We start from the raw sequence: 20,231 nt of genomic DNA on the forward strand, positions 1-20,231 counted from the left end.
ACATAACTATGAAGTTTATTTAAGCAAGTAACCTTTTTTTTTAATGTAGAGTTGGAAAATATATTCCATATAAAAAAATGTCAAGAGAACAGCTTTAGAGGGCATTTAATATTTTCTACGCAGTAATCTGATTTTTATGAGAGCCAGTTTGGTGTAGTGATTAAAGTATCTATCTAGAACTCAAGACTATGAATTCTAGTCCTGTCTTAAGACACAAAGGCAGCTGAGTGACCTTGGGCTAGTTACTTTCATTCAGGTCTAGGAAAGAAGCAGGGCAAATCTTGCCAAGAAAATGCAGGGATTTCTCCAGGCAGTCTCCAACTCTTGATTGAACAGAAGAAGAAAAAAATCTTATTTATGAAAGAAGACAATCACAAAGTAGAATTTTCTATCTCACCCAGAACCACAGTTGATTGCTGCATTTTGTTCATCATTTTATCAGGAGTAAAGCATATAAATTTTATTTAGCGTTAAGGTATCTAGATGTAGTAGTGTTGCAATGTTGATGCAATGCATACTTTTGCACTTTGTAGGTTTTTTTCTATTGGCTTTCCTCAACTGGTGCCTTTCAGATTAGTCATGCTATCTGGGGATGGTAACGGTTGTAAATCCAATGGATTTTAAAGGCATGAAATTAAGGAAGACTGAATGTTTGATTCTTGAAGTCTTTTTTATTACAGTAACCACAATAACTGAAACAGAAATATTTTATTGATCTTAAGTTGCTGGGCTGGTTTCTTTAAAATCAGTTTTTTCTAATTACTTTTCGAGCAACAGTGAGTGGCATGAATATGAGATTTGAACACTTCAATAAGAACACATCTATTTCTTATAATTTCATTTTTATTTCTATAGAAAAGCATCTTGCATCTGAACAATAAAAGAAAAAACCAATTCAATCTATTTTAATGACTTAAAATACTTAGGGAGAGAGATCTGTCTTCTCATTGAATATGTAACAATAGAATTAAGCAACTGAGTGGACTTCTAAAACATAGGAGATACTTCTAGATGCTATGTGATACATTCCCACAATAAAAAAAAATATGTTTCCACTTATTTATACATAACTGGTGCAAGTCTTAAAATGTAGTAATTCTGGGAGGAGAATTTTAATTTATTTAGCACCTATACAATTCTGGCTTCAGTTGTTTGAATTCAAGGGTAGTAAATACACTCCCGAGAAAATAGTAACTTGATCTGTTCATACTATTCTCTTCCATTTCCGGGGTTCAGCCTGAATTCCACACTGACGCAGAGTATATACGTAACCTTTTTAATTTTGGACTCATAAACATCCAATTTAAAAAATACTATATTTATATCGAAGGAGGATGAGCTCCCTAGAAAAGTTCAAGTTAACATTTAAATTTTCCTGGACAACAGCCTTTTAAAAGGGGGAGAGCCTTCTCTGTGGGGGCACTAGCCCTCTGGAATGAGCCCTCTGGAATGAGCTGCCCCTAGAGGTTCGTATGATCCCCGACCTGCGTACTTTTCGCTGTGCCCTGAAGACTTTTATTCCAACAAGCCGGGCAGGCCTAATAGGAATTTTTAAATTGGGTGTTGGTTAGTTTTTAATTTCGTGGGCCAAATTTTATATATTTGTTTTTAAATTGTTCTTAAATTTTGTGGTTTATATGTGTTTTAATATGGCTGTACACCGCCCTGAGTCCTTTGGGAGAAGGGCGGTATAGAAGTTCAATAAAATCTAAATCTAAATCTAAATCTAAAAACATTTTCTTCAATATCTGTCATTAACAATCTGTAACATTGCGGCATTTTTTCTATTCAGATGTAAAACTAAAGACATGCATGGTTCACTAACCAAGCAGATGTGACCAACAAGGTCTGAGCACTTCTGAACATCAGCAATCAAAATATTTTTCCTGTTATTTTAAACAGGTGAACAGCTAAGAGTAAAAAACTTATATTTTCTTCTCAAGATTACTTTATTTTTTTGCAGTGACAATTTCAATTAATGTATTTGTCCAAGTGAAGATCAGGGCTAGTGTTTATGAAGTTTAAGCATCTGAGCCGCAAAAACTTACAATAAAACAATGTCCACGTACCATTTAAACTCTATTTCTTTCTAATCCAGAAACACCCAATTTTTAAAAATGAACTTTTTACTTGACTGTCTGTAATACATAGGCTGAATTTAAAAATACTGTCACTTAAAGCAAGGAAACTTTTGAGCCCTGAAAGGTCAAGGGCAGCTTTCAGTCAGGCTGGCTCTACAGAAGAAGCAGAGTCCAAATTATGCTCCATCCTTCCTCCTGAAAGCAAAGTACATACAACTGTACTCATAGAACTGTAAGAGAAATGCACTAGAGAGATCCATCATCCTGTATCTTCAGTCTTGCTCAACGCAGTCACAAAGGCAATGTTAGTCATGCAGGCACACCTTCCTCAGCTGTGTAAGATTCTTCCCTCCAACACTGAACAAGACCCCCTGCAGCAGTGAGTAGGCAGGTTTCAACTGGGTGGAAGGACAGTGACTGGACAGCAGTATTGCACACTGGCAAGGCCAGAACAAGGGAGCCCTATGGGAGGGAAAAGGACAAAATGTAGCTACATGGATCACAAAACCTACAGAGGACAGAGATTACCTACAGATATATTATTTGCACAAAATCTGACTTGCAGGACTGCTTGTGACAATGTCCTCTCATTAACCAGCATGATCTTAGAGAAGAAAATTGAACAAGGGATTAGGACATATAAACCACTAGCAAGGCCAGTTATTTCATATGAATAATATTAAGAAGAAATTGTCCTCATTTGATTATCTGAATTGAAAGAAATGCTACCTAACTCAAGAAGAGAAATAAACAGTGTTCACCTTTTACAAATATAAGCCAGGCACTTAGCTTCAAGCCAAATAAACTTGCATAGAAATGCTTGACACATGAACTTCAAATATAATACCTAGATCACTTATGTCAAGTGTCATTTACCTCTTAGATTAAAAACCTGCATTGATGCTGCTACTGTCCTGATTATATTATAAGTAGATCCATTTAAACCGCTAAGTAAGACCAAATGAAACAAACCAATAAAAACAACTGCTATTTCTGTTCCCAATTTAGATGTCTGTTTCCTACTAATCATTGATGGGTGCTGGGAAAAGAAGAAGGTGGCTTGCTTTATTTCCAGAAAAAAACTGTCTTCTCCAACCAAGTAGAATTTTGGTTACACCCCAGTGATTGGCTGACCAAAAAGTCAAATGACTACCTCAAAGGAAAGCTCTTGATTTTCCCAGCCAATCCTGTTTACCTCAACCAGATCCCAGAAATAGACTTTTCCATCTTCTGAGCAGCTCCCAATATGTGTGTCTCTTTCACTCAGGCAGCAGTCCATCTTGTAAGTTACATTCTTGTGGCCTGTGTAGCTGGAGATACAATTGGGAGAAAAAGGAGATTATTCTTGGCCATCTTGGAAGATGTTTCCCCATCAAGCTGCCTGAAGCTGCTACCAGTCCTTGTGTGAATAGAAAGTTAATTAAAAAAGGACACCATTACAAAATTTAACACAAACTTATTCATAGCCACAGAAGATCTTTCATATATACATTAAAATCTATTACATAAATACATTTTTCTTTAACTCAATAATTAAGGGAAATGTCTATACGTGTATAAAATATTTATGTGTATTTAAAGCAATTGCATCTTGCTCTTCAGCATGCACTTATACTTCTGTACTGGGAAAAGCTGGAGTCAACCTTAATCTAACTGCTAAAGCAGGGATGTCAAGCTTGCGTCATCACGGCAGTATCATGTGACGTATCGTGACTTTTTTCCCCTTCGCTAAACTGGGCGTGGACAGCGTGTGATGCATCCATCTCACATGTTTGACAGCCCTGTGCTAAAGGAAGCATTACAGTTAACAATGAAAAGTATTTGCTTACTCTCCTAGTAGCTCGCCTGTATCCTTGTCCAGCAATCGCAGTGTAGAATCCAAGCTAGCAGCCAGTGTACATTGCCCATCCTTGCTGAAACATACACAGGTAATGGGACCTATAATGAAAACATGGCAATGTTGGATGTTATTGCTTCTTGCAGTAGATACAAGGGTCTATGTGCATGAAGAGGAAAGAACCTATTCAAAAAGAAATAAGGAAGGTATAGTGCCTTGTAGGTATTATGCCAAGTACTGCTAACTACTATCTAAGAATATATCGATATATCATGGAGAAAATCAATGAGTCAACAGTGACAATTATTATATGAATTGTTAGTGCATAATCATCAAATGTGGATGCAAGCCTGAAGATACAATTGATGTCCTTGCAGACACTTTTCAGTTTGAAGCCGATAGAAGTCTACCAAACAGAGGATGAAAAAAAATGAGTTATTTATCAAGCACAAGACAACTAAAGGCACCATATCCCACAACAAAGTGACATCTTCAAAAATATGGTTCTCACTTCAGCAGTTTATTGGATATTCCATATATGAACTTACTTCCAATGTAGTCTGCGCAGAGTTCTCCAGCACGGAGGTCATAACGTCGGACACGTCCATCCACAGAACTGGGAAACAACAGAGCAACATTGTTAAGAGAATACTCTGATCCTGAAGTCACAAACTATACACTTCAAAAATATCTGTTCTCAAAATGAGGTGGCGGGATGGAGTCACTGAAGCAGTGAGCGTGAGTTTAAATGGACTCCAGAGGATGGTAGAGGACAGGAAGGCCTGGAGGAATGTTGTCCATGGGGTCTCGATGGATCAGACACGACTTAGCAACTAACAACAACAACCATAAGACTTGCTATGAGTGAGTTTGGATTATGGAATTATGAAAATTTCCAGTACAGTCGTACACATGTTCGTTCATTTTCTCATATTTTAGCAAAAATTAACACGATTTTAGATTCTGTTCCAAAAGGGAGAAAAGTTATTTTTTTTAAATTAAAAACAGATATGGAAAAGTTGAGAATATTTAACCCCTTCTCTAAAATAATCTATTCTGGATTTAGCAAAACACCAAATTTGCCTTTTCCAATTCAAACTTCATCCTATCCTCTTTTACCCTGTAAGAATTTCATAGTCTGAGACTTTCAGACTGGAGATGCCATCTTTGGCTTCATCCAAGATTTGGATTGGATCTGGTCTGCGAGAACGACAATCCCAGCAACGGACACTGGAGTCAATGGAACCTGCAAGAAGGTAAAGATCCATGCTAAATAAAGGCTAGGATGAACAATCTAGAAGCAACATAGAAGGCAAGGAGATTTCTTACCTGAAAGAATTACAGTGGCCTCCTCATTGAACTGGACACAATTCACCTTCTGTTCAGTTGAAAAAAAGGGAATATAAAAAGATATTGCTATTGTTCTCAATTTATGTTTAACTTCCCATTTATGGGAGCTGAGCTTGGAGAGAGTGTACAAGTCTGCATTATTTTTCCCATTCCCTTGTCCTTCAACACTTAAACTATTGCAAACTCTGGCAGTAGCTGGAATTCCATACATTAATCTCCATTATTATTTCATCAATAGCTGTGCAAAGTATTTGAAGCAAAATGTGTTAGCATGAGTGAAACATTATTTTTCAAACTGCTGAGGCAACCATATCTACTAGAAAGCTCACTATGACTGCTTAAGCATCTTTTTTTGGTTGTCACTGCGTGTATGTCATACAGAGCTACCAGTATTTTGTTTTGCCAACAGACCCAGTAGAATTTTGTCTGTATGTGCTCCAAAACGATTTCAAGGAGGGATGCTTTGTTCACATCTATATTTTTTGTAACACATCCTTCAAATGTTTATACAGCCATAGTTCCATCCCTCACCACAGCTAGTCAAACCTAGCAGTTTCATAACTATTAGGCATTATACTTTTTATTAAATACTCTCTTCATCAGTACCACGGTACAATTTTTTATCACTCCTACTTATTGCCACTCACTATAATCCTCAACCAGAGACCTTAGTATCAGCTGTGCATAGGTATATTTATTGGGTTTACATTTTTTCCAATAAGATACAAACACAAGTATACTGAGCAGAAATTAAAATAATATTCCATTTAACTCTGCTCATGAAAAGAACAGTCAATAAGCTGTCATAATAATATTTATTTATTTATTTTTATTTTATTTTTGAATTTGTATACCGCCCTTCTCCCTGAGGACTCAGGGCAGTGAACAGCCAAATAAAAACATCAAATACAAATATTAAAACACAGTTAAAAAATATATATAGATTTGGCCCCATTAATTAAAACGATAAACAAAACAAAACAATTAAAAAACCCTTAAAAAGAAATTAAGCCAGCCCGGCTTGTTGAAAAAAGAAAGTTTTAAGGGCACGGCGGAAGGCACTGAGGTCATGGATTCTCTTTATCTCAGGGGGCAACTGATTCCAGAGGGTGGGTGCCCCCACAGAGAAGGCCCTCCCCCTGGGGGTTACCAGCCTGCATTGTTTGGCTGATGGCACCCCGAGGAGGCCCTCTCTGTGGGAGCGCACGGGTCGGTGGGAGGTCGTCGGTGGCAGTAGGCGGTCTCGAAGATAGCTAGGCCCTATGCCCAAGTCAGAATACTACAACAGGCTAATTACTTCTGGAGGCACATGACAAAGACAACATCTGTTTGCCTCATAGCAGATGTGCTACTGAACTCACAATTCCTTACTTAGAATCTCAACTAACCCTACCCCAACCTCCCCTCAAAAAATGCAAGATCACTGAAGCTACTTGTGAAAAAAATTCATGTTGATCCTTAATCCTAAAGGCCATGCTGAGGCTTACACTTTACAGCATTGGCTCACTGTATGACAGTCCATATAAGTCCCCTGATAATAAGGCCAATCAGGCTTTTGAGCGCATGGCAATAAGGCCAAGAACTCATTTCAGGGTTCAAAAAAATATAAGACAGGGTCTTATTTTCGGGGAAATACGGTACATACAGATGCAGTTTATGGTATGCATAATTGCTGAACAAGCAAATGATTGCACTTTATAAAGGTTCCTCTTTTTTGTAAAGTTTCTTTGGAAGAATATGTTGAAATACGGAAGCTATTGGGGCAGATATTCTAAGCAAACTCACTATGAGACATAGAGTCTTTCTCCTCCATTTCTAATGTACAAGACCAATAATTCCTTATTCAGCAAATCAACTAGTGTTTTGTATTTTTTAATCTGAGAATTACAATTCTGTTTCTATAATCTTGTTTTCCTTATCCATGTCTCCAGTAACATTTCTGACTTATCCCAGAGAATTCTGAGTTTCATCCAGTTTTTTTATCTCCCATTATAAACATTTTATATTTCACAGGGGTTTCTGCCAACCAGAACAGGGATTCTGATGCTCTCAGAAGCAGAACACATAACTATTAACCTCTAAGGTAGAAACTCAGAGGAATTCATATTTCAAAAAGACATAAATCTTCTAATTTTCCAAGCATCCCAAAGGACAAAATAGATCTTACCCCTGCATGGCCACGGAACTTGCGAATCACTTGGCCTGTGGCAACATCCCACAGCACAACTGTTTTGTCTGCTCCACATGAACAAAGTTGGCTGTTATCAAATGATCTAAGAAAAACACAGATAAAGAGGGGAATAGGAAAAGCAAGAGAAATAATTTTCTTTAGCATCTAAATAAAGAGTACTTTTCTTTTTAAAAGCTGTATATGCAAATTTTCAACTGTAATGTGTAAGTGTAGCATATATATTGAGCTTCTCAGTTTTTTAAATGTAAGTTTTTTGTCATTTTAATAGCAAAAAAGGTTTAAATGAGTGGACAAGATTTTAAAATATGAACATGAATAGAATTTCCCTGGCAATTACTGTATTGTTTTTTTTTCCTTACTCAAACTTTACAGAAACACACTTTTACATAAGAGTAGTACTTAAATTTAAATTTTTAATGTCATAGTAATTTTTCAGATAAATTAGTTTTGTTAAGTTCATTATAGTTATGTCAATATTTTTCATTTATTTTTATTTCATTATAGAATTTTACATATTTGTATTTTTCAAAATAATATTTTTGTAAAGTTCCTTCCCCATCATCTAATCCAGTTATTTTAAACTTTCTTAAAGTATTTCAGTGTTTTCAAAATAGTTGGATTTTTTTAAAATAAAGTGGATCCACCTCCCCTAGTTCCTACCCTGCAGCATCTAGGACTTCATAGCCATGGCCACAATACGTCTTGAGGAGAGTCCCTTTGTGTGGGTTCCAAAGCTTGAGTGATTTGTCACTGCCACAGGTGAGACAGTAATTTCCATCCACTGAGAAAAAGAAAAGTCTCATTTAATGTTATCTAGTTGAGTAAATTCAGGGAATCCCTGGAAGACTGTCAGTTTCATTTCGCTTAGAATGATGCAAATTCCACTATTCATTTTGCAATTTCAAACTTTTTGACCCAACAAGTCACATCTCTCACTAGCTATCTTTTCATAATCCTTACAACTGTTGCCTTGATCCATTCACAAGTTACTAAAAGCTTATAGTTCTACACTATTAATTCTATATAAATTTGCTTCTGAGTTTTCTCTAGTTCTAATAACTGAAATCCTTTATTTTATTTTATTCTATTTTATGGAATCAGAAATAGACTCACCATTGAATCTCACTGCTCTTATAGCTCCTTGTTTACATTCTAATGTACCAAGCAATTTTTGGGGAAGCTCAGGTTTCTTGGATTTGGGTTCTGGAAAGGCCATCACATAGATGTAGCTTGATTGCTAAATTAAATCCACATGCATAATACTGAACCTCCACAGCAAAATCTCTAGAATCAGGAATAGCCTAAGGCAGACTGATGCATTAGGTGATGTTGCTTCTGGGTACTTGTTGCCTCCCGAATTGCATTACCTTATTGCAAAATAGAAGATACATAGAAAATATTTGTCAGTTGCAATCTCTTTTTGAGCAATCAATTTTGTTTCAAAAATAACATATCAAAATAGATTACTGTACTTCAGTCAATGGCTACTTACTAAACCAAGTCAAACGTACTCTACATTTGCTCTGCTGAAGCAACATAAATATCTTCCTGTATTGTATGTAAAACATCTATTTGGGAAGCTGCTGAATAACAACATGCCAGTCTTCTTGAGAAGGCTGTCAGCATTCTCCGATTTCACACCACTTATCTTTACAAGTCTATCTTGCTTAAGCATACCTAGGGCACTTTAAACTTTTAAGAAAGAAAGGTCTCTTCCTTCAAAACCTTTCAGCTTTACTTCTTTAGGCATTAAACTAAAACTTAATTGTATTTTATGGTGCCTTTATTACACGGCAGCTGTACAAGTAGTCTCCGATTTATGACCATAATTGAGCCCAAAATTTATGTTGCTCAGTGAGACATCTGTTAAGTGAGTTTTGCCCAATTTTACAACTTTGCTTGCCACAGTTGTTAAGTGAATCATTGGTTGTTAAATTAATAACCCGGTTAAGTGAATCTGGCTTCCCCATTGACTTTGCTTGTCAGAAGGTTGCAAAAGATCTGGGGGACACTGCAACTGTCATAAACATGAACCAGTTGCCAAGCATCCAAATCTTGGTCACATGACCATGGGAATGCTGCAATGGCCATAAATGTGAAAAATAGTCATAAGTCACTTTTTTCAGTGATATTGTAACTTAAAAAGGTCACTAAATGAACTATTGTAAGTTGAAACCACAAGCTTTTTAACGTCCAAAACGTATCAGGCAAAATGACCAAAAATTCAGGATAAAGGAAAAGCAGGGAGGAGAAGAAACATTGGTCTTGATATTTGATTAGGACTACAAACAACGGGACAACCACTAGTTGGCAGCAATGATCTAGCCAAATTTCATTTTTGTTTCTATCAAATGTCTATGGAGATTCTCAGTCATCCAGGTCATGGTTGTCCCACAGGTGCTTCCCCCCCCACCCCATATTATCCTGCCAGAGCTGAAGAAGCTTCTTGGATGAGAAGCGAAACGTCTTCAAAGAAAAACAAGAAAGTCCAGTTGCCTCTTGAAAAAAGCACCTTTGGGTTTCCATCAAATGAGGGTCGGACTCTCGCAGCCCAGATCTGCAGGTCTGTAGTAGATGATGCTACTAGATGGGAGAATCTCCGGATAGTCAAATGGAGTTTTTATCAGGCAGAAGAAGGGGGTGGGTGGATGGGTAGGTTGTACCAGGGATCCTTTCAAAGGTCAAATGCTGTCTCTGTATAAGAGGCCAGTTATTGAAATTAAACCTCTCTCCTACCCGCCCGCTGTCTCCTCTTCGAATCATGGAACTATGCATGTGGGAAAATAGCTCACATTTCTTAGTAACCTCTTGCAGCTTTTACTTACGAAATAGCAAGAAAGATTATAGGGAAATGCAGGCGTCGACTCGTCCATTTACTCCTCCAATCTAGTTTCATTGGTTCCACCCCCTCTCGGCATAATTTCTTCAAGCGAGAAGGGAAGGGCTACAACATTCTTCCTCCTTCTCCTCCTCCTCCAGAAATTTCAGTTGCAAGGCCTTTCCAGTGTCAACATAAGCGTGGACTCATAGGCCGGAACAAAAGCGCCTAAACTCGGGGGTGTTACACTCTTAGTCACCCCCCCTGCGGCGTTGAAAGGAAGCGGAAGTTGCTGCAGCCTCGAAAGGAGGTCGCTCTCAGCACAGTACTGTAGCCCGCGGCACAGTGGGATGTCTAGCAACAGTATGGCAGATCCGCGGCGTCCCAACCGCATTCTCAGGTCAGGCTGCAGTGTGGGATTGGGAGTTGGCATGGTAACGTCACGATTTGGGTCCCGGAGTTGCTGTAGCACGGAAGGAGACGGAACGGACAAGTCACGCACGGTGGCACGTGACTTGCCTGGGGTCACTATGGCAACATCGTAGCGAAGTCGCGAGGTTCGGGGGGAGGGGGTCTGGCTGCTGTCGTTTGAGGGACAACGAGGGAAAAATCACATAGGGGAAAAAAAAGGGGAGAATGGAGACAAATATTGCGAAAGGGCAGATAGTTTCAAACGATCAAAGTAGGCCCTGATTCTAAGGCAATAATACCCATGAGTAATCTGGTGCGAGTAAGAAGGTCAGGGCCTTGCTAGTTATGGGTGGGTCTGCGAAGAGCTGATATTCTTTTTTTTTTTTTTTAATAAAGAATAATTTACTTGGTAAAGTTAAAAAGAAAAGCTTACAAAATGGCACAAGCAGTGTCACCCAGGTAGTTTCATGGGTACTGTTCCAAAGTTATTAAACACAGTACTTCACATCCACAACTCTATGCCAATGAAAGACTGGAACTTTTCCTGACAAATGGAATGCTTTGAAGTGTAAAAGTATTATTTACTTTCAAGGGCTAAATATATTTATATATATACCCCGTGGTAAATTAGCAGCTAACTTCTACCAGTTCCAGATACAAAATACACAACTATGAAATGATAAGGAGAGCTAGAGGTTTTTCTTCTTTGTAGCCCAGTTCCTTTAACTCTAGCCTAACTACTTTTAGTAGTTGTACTAATTGGTGATTATGTAGAAAGGCCCAGGGATACTTAATATTACAACTTCAAAGAGAGGATAAATTGATTCCTGAATAAAGCCTCTGAAAGCATAACGTAGTTTGATACGGCTAATTTCAGACACAACCTTCAGTTCACAGAAAAATGTATTGCTGTATTGAAATAAGATAGGCATGGCTCAAGTCCTTTTATTTTAAGAGTGCCTTATTAAATTATGAATAACTTTATGTTTGGTTGAGGTCTGACTATATTACTTGAATGTACATGAGGGAAGAGGCAATATATCTTAGATAAAATTTTGGACATTTTTTTTTTCTGCATTATAGAATACATGTAGTGAAGTTTAGTAAAAACAAAAACTAGTAATTATGGTTTGAGTTTCAGGAAGTAAATTGGCAAACTGAATGAAGAAATAGAGTGGAGTGGTTGCTTGTGTATGAATCTCTAAAGTAGAATGATTGAACTGTCATACATTTTCATGATTACATTGAAAAATCCATTATAAGTGCATATCAAGAAGGATATAAATAAATAAGAAATAAATAAGAAATAACTAAGAGTAGATGGTGGTAACTAATACAGTAATGCCAAGTGGAGCAGTAGAAACACACCCACATTTAAATCTTGTTAAACTATGTAGTTAAATTAGGCTACTACAAATCAGATTGTACAATCCCATGTGTGGTAATTTATGGATATACCAATTGAGTTTTGAAGGATTTATATCCAAGTAAGTGTACAGCAAGTTGCAAATTTGTACTTGATTTGCAATATCTCTGCATTTATTTATTTATTTATTTATTTTTCAAATTTATGTACCGCCCTTCTCCCGAAGGACTCAGGGCGGTAAATTTATGTTTAAGTAAAAATATAAATACAAACATTAAAACCAATTTAAAAAGATATATATATGTTTGGCCCCAAAATTAAAAGAACAATAGCAAAGCTATTAAAAACATTTTAAAAAAAGTGTTAAGCCAGCCCAGCTTGCTGAAAAAGAAAGGTCTTCAGGGCACGGCGGAAGGCACCGAGGTCTTGAATTCTTCGTATCTCTATGGGCAGTTGATTCCAGAGGGCAGGTGCCCCCACAGAGAAGGCCCTCCGTCTGGGGGCCACCAGTCTACATTGTTTGGCCGATGGCACCCTGAGGAGGCTCTCTCTGTGGGAGCGCACAGGTCGGTGGGAGGCCATTTTTTTTTTTTTTAAATTTGATTTATATGCCGCCCTTCTCCGGAGACTCAGGGCGGCTTACAATGCGTTAAGCAATAGCCTTCATCCTTTTGTATATTTTTATACAAAGTCAGCTTATTGCCCCCACAAACTGGGTCCTCATTTCACCTACCTTAGAAAGGATGGAAGGCTGAGTCAACCTTGAGCCTTGGAGAGATTCGAACCAGCAGAAATTGCAGGCAGCTGTGTTAATAACAGGGTGCACTAAACCCCTGTACTATCAAGGCTCATTGGTGGCAGCAGGCAGTCTCGAAGATATCCAGGTCCTATGCCATGGAGCACTTTAAAGGTGATAACCAACACCTTGAAGCACACCCAGAAAACCACTGGGAGTTTATGTGGGAGCGCCATGCAGTTCCCATAACTACCCGCGCGGCCGCATTCTGGACCAGCTGGAGTCTCCGGGTGCTCTTCAAGGGGAGCCCCATGTAGAGAGCATTGCCATAGTCCAGGCGAGAGATGACGAAGGCATGAGTGACTGTGCACAAGGAATCCCAATCTAGCATTGAGATGTTTATGCTTAAGGAATAATGTATACTGCTGCTTTTACTCTATTCTGTTGAGCAAATTTTTGAACCACCCATGAGATGTCCAGGGCATACAACAAACTAAATAGGCCAATATAGTAAGAAGAAAGAATAGAAAACAGCCCTATATCTTTTGTATGGTTTTTACTTTGCCCCTTTGGTCAAAGGAATCCAATAAAAAGAGATAATTAATCTTGATTTCTGGCCCTTAAATGTAAGTTTTGCCTACATGGATAGTCTTTGGTTTATGTCCATTCATTCAGTGACCATTCAAAGTTACAGTGGTACTGAAAAACTACACCACAAACTTACAACCAGCCCTTGAAGTTTCAGCTGTTAGTTTTGCCTACACAGATAGTACTTGGCTTGCATTCATGTGTTCATTAACCATTCAAAGATACAGTGATGCTGAACCCACTGAAACTACAGACTTACAATCAGCCCTTGAAGTTCCAGCTGTTGCAGGATCCATTTGGTTGTCTGATAACTATCTGGGAGCTTGGGTGCCCAGCTCACAATTATGACATCACCGCAAGACACATCATGTGATTGCCATTTGCGGACTATCATGCTGGTTTTGAACAAACAATCAGTGGAAAACTGGCAGGGAAGGTTGCAAGTCACTCCAGTAAGTCACTTTTTCTGCTTTTTTTCCCCAGAGGAGTTCATTATGGACTACGAGATCCCAGAGATCTCGTATTCTATAGTACACCCAGCCCACCTGCACTCTGTAGATCATGCCTGTTGCAGCACCTTTGCTGGCCCTCTTCAGCCTCTCAGGCCCACACTAACCTGCTTGTGCTTCTTAGTGCTCTCAGAGCCCCCGTGGCACCTGTGCAATTCCTCCTGTGCTCCTTACTTGGGACTCCTACCTCTTCTCACTCCAGGGATTACAACAGAAACCGGGACTGCCAGGATTGCCATCATTAAACAATGCAATCTGGTAATATGTTTTACATCCACAACACTTAGTGAAGGCAATCTTGGTCCTAATTGCTGCCTTAATCTAAGTGCTACCTGTGTGAGCCTTACATATTGAACAGTTAACCAGTAATTCATAATATCATTTTTATTCTATTTAATATACTAGATTACACTTTAAGAACCAGAACTGGGACCAGCAAGTCTATCATTAAGAGAAGTGGTCACTAAGTGAAACTGCAACTATGTTTATATTCTTACTCCAGCTTTCCTTTATTTACAGACCTGTGAGGATCATAAATGTGAGGATTTGTGAAGTTACTTTTTCATCACTGTTGTAACTATGATGGTCACTAAACAAGGCAATCGCTAAATAAGAATTTATTTTTTATTTTTTCCTTCCATTCAATCATGTTTGATTCTTGGAGATTGCCTGGAAAAGTCGCTACAGTTTTCTTGGCAAGGATTTTCAGAAGTGGTTTACCATTGCCTCCTTCTTAGGGTTTAGAAAAATGTCTAGACCAAGGTAACCCAGCCGACTTTATGCCTAAGGCAAGACTGAAACTCATGGTCTCCTAGTTTCTAGTCTGATGCCTTAATCATTACACCAAACTGGCTCTCAAAGACTACTTGTACACAAATTTTATAGAATTTAATTTACAGAGTTTCTCATAATCCTTTTCTTTTTTGTCCATATTAAAACAAGACTCTTCTCCTATTGTTTGGTCTTTATTATTTGAAGTGGTTGAAACAGAATATTCTTTATTAAAATTTAGAGAGAGCTTTCTGTAGTGTGCTGAAGTATCACTTGGGGAAAAATACTAAATATTGATACCATTTCTTTTTTCGAGCTGTTGACTTTGAACTTGTATGAAAGTTTTATTTTTTGCAGGAAAAGTAGAGTTTATGTTTTCCTCATCAGTTCAGAATTGTTGCTAGAAATATTTGTTTTGGGTTTGAATATAATGTAATACTTTTGCTTTTCCTTATAATGAATTTTTATTTGCAGATACAAGCCTCCAACTACAGAAAACAACCCTACTTTAGAAGATCCTACACCAGATTATATGAATTTGCTAGGGATGATTTTCAGCATGTGTGGCTTAATGTTAAAAGTGAGTATTAGAATACCCAGGTTTTGACCAAAAGACATCAAGCACTAACTGAACAAATCAAGTAAAATGTTTTACTACTTACATATTATGATACAATTACTGAATTGCTATTGGATAGTATAGTTCTAGCATTTTGCAATAAAATCTGGATTATTCCTTGTAACTCCAGTTTTCTTTCTTTTCAGTGTTGAATTGGATTAATTACACAGTACTTCTCAGAAACTTTTCTGCCAACTTTCAAAGGCTGACTAGTTACTATTTAACTTTCAGCAATAAATTAATAGCTTAATGTTTCAATTCATATTAATTTGGACTTTATTTTTAACAGTTTTAGCTAAATTTACATAGGCTGTTTAAGATGTATTAGTGTAAATTATTCCAGAAGAAATCAAAACTGACTTTAAAATCTGCATAAGCATTGTGGAGCATTATAGATGATAGAATGGTTAAAATGAAATTCTTTCATTAGAGGAATGCTTTGCTATATATCCATGCTACAGAAAAGATATAAAGATATATCCTGTGCAAGGCTCTTTTCATTAATTTCAGTTTGATTCTCCCTAAGGCAGTGGTTCTCAACCTTGGAAGTTTGAAAATGGGTGGACTTCAACTCCCAGAATCCCCAGCCAGCAGCGCTGGCTGGGGGATTCTGGGAGTTGAAGTCCACCCATCTTCAAGCTACCAAGGTTGAGAAACACTGCCCTAAGGGAACTGAATTGTGCCTAGAGGATAACGTCTTCTGTGTAAAAGTAATAATACCCATTACTGGTAATAGTACCATCATATATAAATGTTTTTGAAAATATATGTCAATTACTTTACAACAACTCATTCAGATCTCAATTCTAGATTAAAATATCTAAGAGTTTAATTATATCAGATCTCTTCTTAGTATTAAGAGACAGATACATTAATAGTAATTCAACTGTATGCTCTGAATGGATGGCCTGTATGAAATAGTAATTACGGTTATGTAATTGAGAAGCTATCATCAGGTTAATATATATAGAAATTCAGTTTAATTATGAGATAAATTTAAGCCTCAATGTCATTTATTTGCTCCTCAATCATCAGCATTTTTCTTTTTACAGAGGGCCAAGGCATTATTCACATAACAATAGTCCATACCTTTAATATGAAATCTTTTAACTACTGCTAAAATAATCTTAAGAGAGAGAGGGAGGGAGGGAGAGGGAGAGAGGGAGAGAGAGAGCACTTTGCATGAGTTTCTATTTGAGGTGACACTATACAAAGTTTAGGAAAAATCCATAAAGACCTACATTGTAATAACAGTGTATTGAAATCTATATTGTGGTTTTCACAAATAATAGAATCTCTATCTGAATGTCTGTAATGATTCTCAGTCATCCAGGTCCTGGTTGTTCCAAAGTTCTTTGGGATTTCTTTCTGAATGTGTTAATAAAATGTTGAATAACTACTGATATCTTTTTCAAGTCTTCCTTAGATGTCCTTAGATATGTATTCTCAACATATATATTTTTCTTAAAATTATTAAACCACACAACTTCATATGTCATATATTTCTTTTGAAATTAGAATTTTCAGTTTATATTTCTCATTGATAATGGCATTTAATTCAGTAGAAGCAACTGAAAAAGTCTGAGTTCATTAATATGGCTTTATTTTTGTCTATATGTATTTTATAAGTAACATCATGATTATGCTTTAGCAATATTTATTAATTTTTTTAACTGTTCCTGAACTCATAGGAATAACAAAGTGGAATATTTATAATATTATTAAACTTTAATAACTGGTGTATCTGTGACTCCATGAGGTTCTCATCATATTTTTCCATGGTGTTTGCAGTTAAAATGGTGTGCTTGGATTGCTGTCTACTGCTCATTTATCAGTTTTGCCAACTCTAGGAGCTCAGAAGACACCAAACAGATGATGAGCAGTTTCATGTAAGCCGTGTTTTTACTTCTTTCAGACTTGTATTATGTCTGATTTGCTATGGTATTCATTTCGGAATACATAGGTCTTGCCCTGGAAATACTTTCTCAAGAATGCTAATTGCAAAGTTCTCCAAATTCCAAATATGCCTACTAGTCCAAAAGCTTACTGATTCTTGTTTTTCTTTTGATTTGAGTAGTTTTCCCTCTGATAATGACTCATTTTATAATACTTATCTTTAAAGTAAAAGCTGTTTCGCTTCTCATCAAAGTGAAGCCTTGATGCTTCATGGTAGATTAATAATTGAAGCTGCCTTCTCTTCCTCCTTTCTGCTGAGTTTATACTCGTTAACAACAACGGGGTACATCATCCACCGATAAGAAACATTGGCAAATAATGGAATCTAGAAGACTAGCTTTTGTGGTAAACTTTTATTAACTTCTGTTGCCTGAGCATCTCCATTTTGCCTCTTTTCTCTACCATGTATGTGACCGATTAAGACAAATCTGCCTCATTGTTAGGCTTTTCAAAGGATCCTTTCATTGGAATTGAGATGGATGTTATATTTATGGAATAGAAGTTACTTTAAAAACAGACACTATTGAAATGGAGTAGTAAGTTTTACCTGACTGTAAAAAAGGTCTCTAGAAAAATGGATCTGGAGTTCATCCATGGAGAGAAAGCAATAATAGCATATTCCTTTGCCTCACTACAGACATACACATTCTACATGTGGAGAACAGTAGCCTAAGATTAAAAATCACCCGAAACTCCAGGTCACCTCAGTGATCTGATCTCCAGACATTTTCATGTTTACATCTACAGTGAGGAAATGCTTGAAAATATCAATGCTTTTGAAAATTAGATTATTTGGGAGACTCAACTTGCTTATTGAATTTAAAGTCTTTGTGAAGCCTTAACAGAGCTGCTTTTTATTTTTCCCCTGCTTAATAAATTCTTATTTCATCCTTATTCAGTTTCCTTCAATCATTTTTCTTCTCTTCCCTTCACAATGCAACTAACACCTACCTGTATTTCCATTTTTCTTCTTCTTTTTCCTATTTTATTGAAAAAATGTTTGTACTCCTATTTTTGTATGAGGAAGTTTTCTGTGTATTGTATGTTTATGTATGTACAGATAGGAATCAATTATTATAAAGTGTGACTGCCAATTTTAATCAATAGTTACTGTATTTTTGTTGTTTTGTTCTTTTATGGATTTTTTATATGTTTCTACATAATACACAAGCTAATTCATGCACAAATTTATTGAGAGAAGTAAATCTCCAGGACTGGTTGCAAGTCTTGGGTTTACAAGACTATGAAGTTGGACAGTACATGGGATTTTTTATTTATGGAGTTTTCCCTCTCTTTACTCTTTCTTTTTTGAGGAGGGAGTGGGATTGCCTTGAATTGAAGATCATTCATAAGAGTTCCTGGAGGAAAGTGACTGTAGAAACATACATCAGGATATTACAATGCAACCCTATGGCTTAAATACATCTGTCTGATGTCAGAATTACAAGGGGCAGGTATTGCCTCATGTTCCTGCAGTCATATTATTTTCATGATTGGAGCTATTAGCAGATGCCTATGTGATCATCTTCCTTTCTAATAAATATGGTGTTTACCTCAGATTTTTATATTGTGGAAGCAATTCTCTGTTACAGTTTTCAAACTCTGTGGGGTTTCAATGAATGTGGAAATGCTAGATTTTTGCATTTTTAAAAAGATTTTATCCTAGATTCCCTCTTTCTCTATTTGTGTCAACAGATTAAGTAATAAACTTGCATTCTCCTTTTCTAGTTTGTCTTCTTGCTCATTGACCTTCTCTTTTTCAGTCTTTTCTGTTCTTTTTAGGATTATACTGCTTACATCTAACAAGAAAATATTTGTAGATACATGTTATTCTTTTCTCACAAAAGCTCTTATTTTCTTGATTAAATTCTAAAGTTTCAGTTCTTTTCTGCCAACAAAAATCATCCAGTAACTTTCAGTAATGGCTAATGATTCTAAATTTAACTTCTTATTTATTTATTTATTGTTTATATTTATATACCGCCCTTCTCCCAAAGGACTCGGGGTGGTGAACAGCCAACAGATAAAACACAAGAAATACAAAATTTAAAAACAGTATTAAAATCTAATTAAATTAATTTGGCCCACAATTAAAAGCACCCCTGTATTAAGACCAATAATTAAACAATTTAAAATTAAAACAATTTAAAAAATTAGGCCAGCCCGGCTTGTTGGAATAGAAACGTCTTTAGGGCATGGCGAAAGATGCGAAGATACGCGATCTGCCGTATCTCCGGGGGCAGCTCATTCCAGAGGATAGGTGCCCCCACAGAGAAGGCTCTCCCCCTGGGGGCTGCCAGTCAGCATTGTTTTACCAACGGCACCCTGAGGAGCCCCTCTCTGTGGGAGCGTACTGGTCGGTGGGAGGCTATCGGTGGCAGAAGGCGGTCTCGTAAATACCCGGGCCATGGAGCGCTCTAAAGGTGGTAACCAATACCTTGAAGTGCACCCAGAAGACCACCGGGAGCCAGTGCAGCTCGCGCAGAGACCAAATTATTAATTTGGAAAGGTATTTGTTTTGTGAGCCGCTACTATTAGGCAAATAGTTGAGGCTTCAAGTACAAGAAGTGTTCATTTAGTTTCTCCTTTGCTAATTATTGCTGAGGAAAACACCTGCAAGAAATAAATTTAGATTGATGTCAAATACATATTCCTGAGCAAATATATTTTTTAATTTGATTACCTATTTTGGAAAGCTGGGATAATTGTAATTAATATTGATATTACTGTGGATAAAATGTTAAGGATTCTACATTAATTCTGTCACTATTCTTTTTTTTCAGGTTGTCTATTTCTGCTGTAGTGATGTCCTATCTTCAAAATCCTCAGCCCATGTCTCCTCCTTGGTGAAAAAAATAACACTTTCCTTTAAAACTCATCTTCCCAAGTAGATGGGTTATCCTGTTCAGAGTAGAAGGTTTTCTTATACAACATAAATTTAATTGCACAGGTATACCATTGCAACATATTGGGAATGTTTACTTTGCTATATCAATAA

General features: G+C 37.0%; 2 protein-coding genes across 2 annotated transcripts; one reads left to right on the forward strand and one right to left on the reverse strand.

Moving 5' to 3' along the window:
- Positions 1–733: 733 nt before the first annotated feature.
- Positions 734–10,515, reverse strand: WDR83 (WD repeat domain 83). The gene is made up of 10 exons (XM_070937396.1): positions 10,285–10,515; positions 8,573–8,826; positions 8,120–8,240; positions 7,436–7,541; positions 5,248–5,296; positions 5,038–5,164; positions 4,467–4,534; positions 3,911–4,019; positions 3,277–3,391; positions 734–2,543 (listed from the first exon to the last, which is right to left on the reverse strand). The coding sequence occupies exons 2-10, from the start codon at positions 8,673–8,675 to the stop codon at positions 2,391–2,393; spliced, it is 951 nt and encodes a 316-aa protein (XP_070793497.1). The 5' UTR covers positions 8,676–8,826; positions 10,285–10,515; the 3' UTR covers positions 734–2,390.
- A 42-nt stretch (positions 10,516–10,557) lies between these two features.
- On the forward strand, positions 10,558–20,231 carry WDR83OS (WD repeat domain 83 opposite strand). The gene is made up of 4 exons (XM_070937397.1): positions 10,558–10,677; positions 15,133–15,238; positions 17,069–17,166; positions 20,017–20,231. Exons 1-4 carry the CDS (start codon positions 10,628–10,630, stop codon positions 20,081–20,083), a joined length of 321 nt encoding a protein of 106 aa, XP_070793498.1. The 5' UTR covers positions 10,558–10,627; the 3' UTR covers positions 20,084–20,231.

Source organism: Pituophis catenifer, unplaced genomic scaffold (genome assembly GCF_029215685.1).
Source record: "Pituophis catenifer annectens isolate HBS135680 unplaced genomic scaffold, rPitCat1.0.hap2 SCAF_2, whole genome shotgun sequence".
NCBI classification, from domain to species: Eukaryota; Metazoa; Chordata; class Lepidosauria; order Squamata; family Colubridae; genus Pituophis; species Pituophis catenifer.

Bases quoted from the DNA above. Each gene is read 5' to 3' on its own strand.
- WDR83OS (XM_070937397.1), top strand. From the start codon at position 10,628: ATGTCTAGCAACAGTATGGCAGATCCGCGGCGTCCCAACCGCATTCTC. The intron at 10,678-15,132 runs GTCAGGCTGCAG...TTTTATTTGCAG, and splicing joins CGTCCCAACCGCATTCTCAG to ATACAAGCCTCCAACTACAG. The intron at 15,239-17,068 runs GTGAGTATTAGA...TGGTGTTTGCAG, and splicing joins TGTGTGGCTTAATGTTAAAA to TTAAAATGGTGTGCTTGGAT.
- WDR83 (XM_070937396.1), bottom strand. From the start codon at position 8,675: ATGGCCTTTCCAGAACCCAAATCCAAGAAACCTGAGCTTCCCCAAAAA. The intron at 7,542-8,119 runs GTAGGAACTAGG...TGTTTTTCTTAG, and splicing joins GAAGTCCTAGATGCTGCAGG to ATCATTTGATAACAGCCAAC. The intron at 2,544-3,276 runs GTAAACAGGATT...TCCCTCCCATAG, and splicing joins ATTTCTGGGATCTGGTTGAG to GGCTCCCTTGTTCTGGCCTT.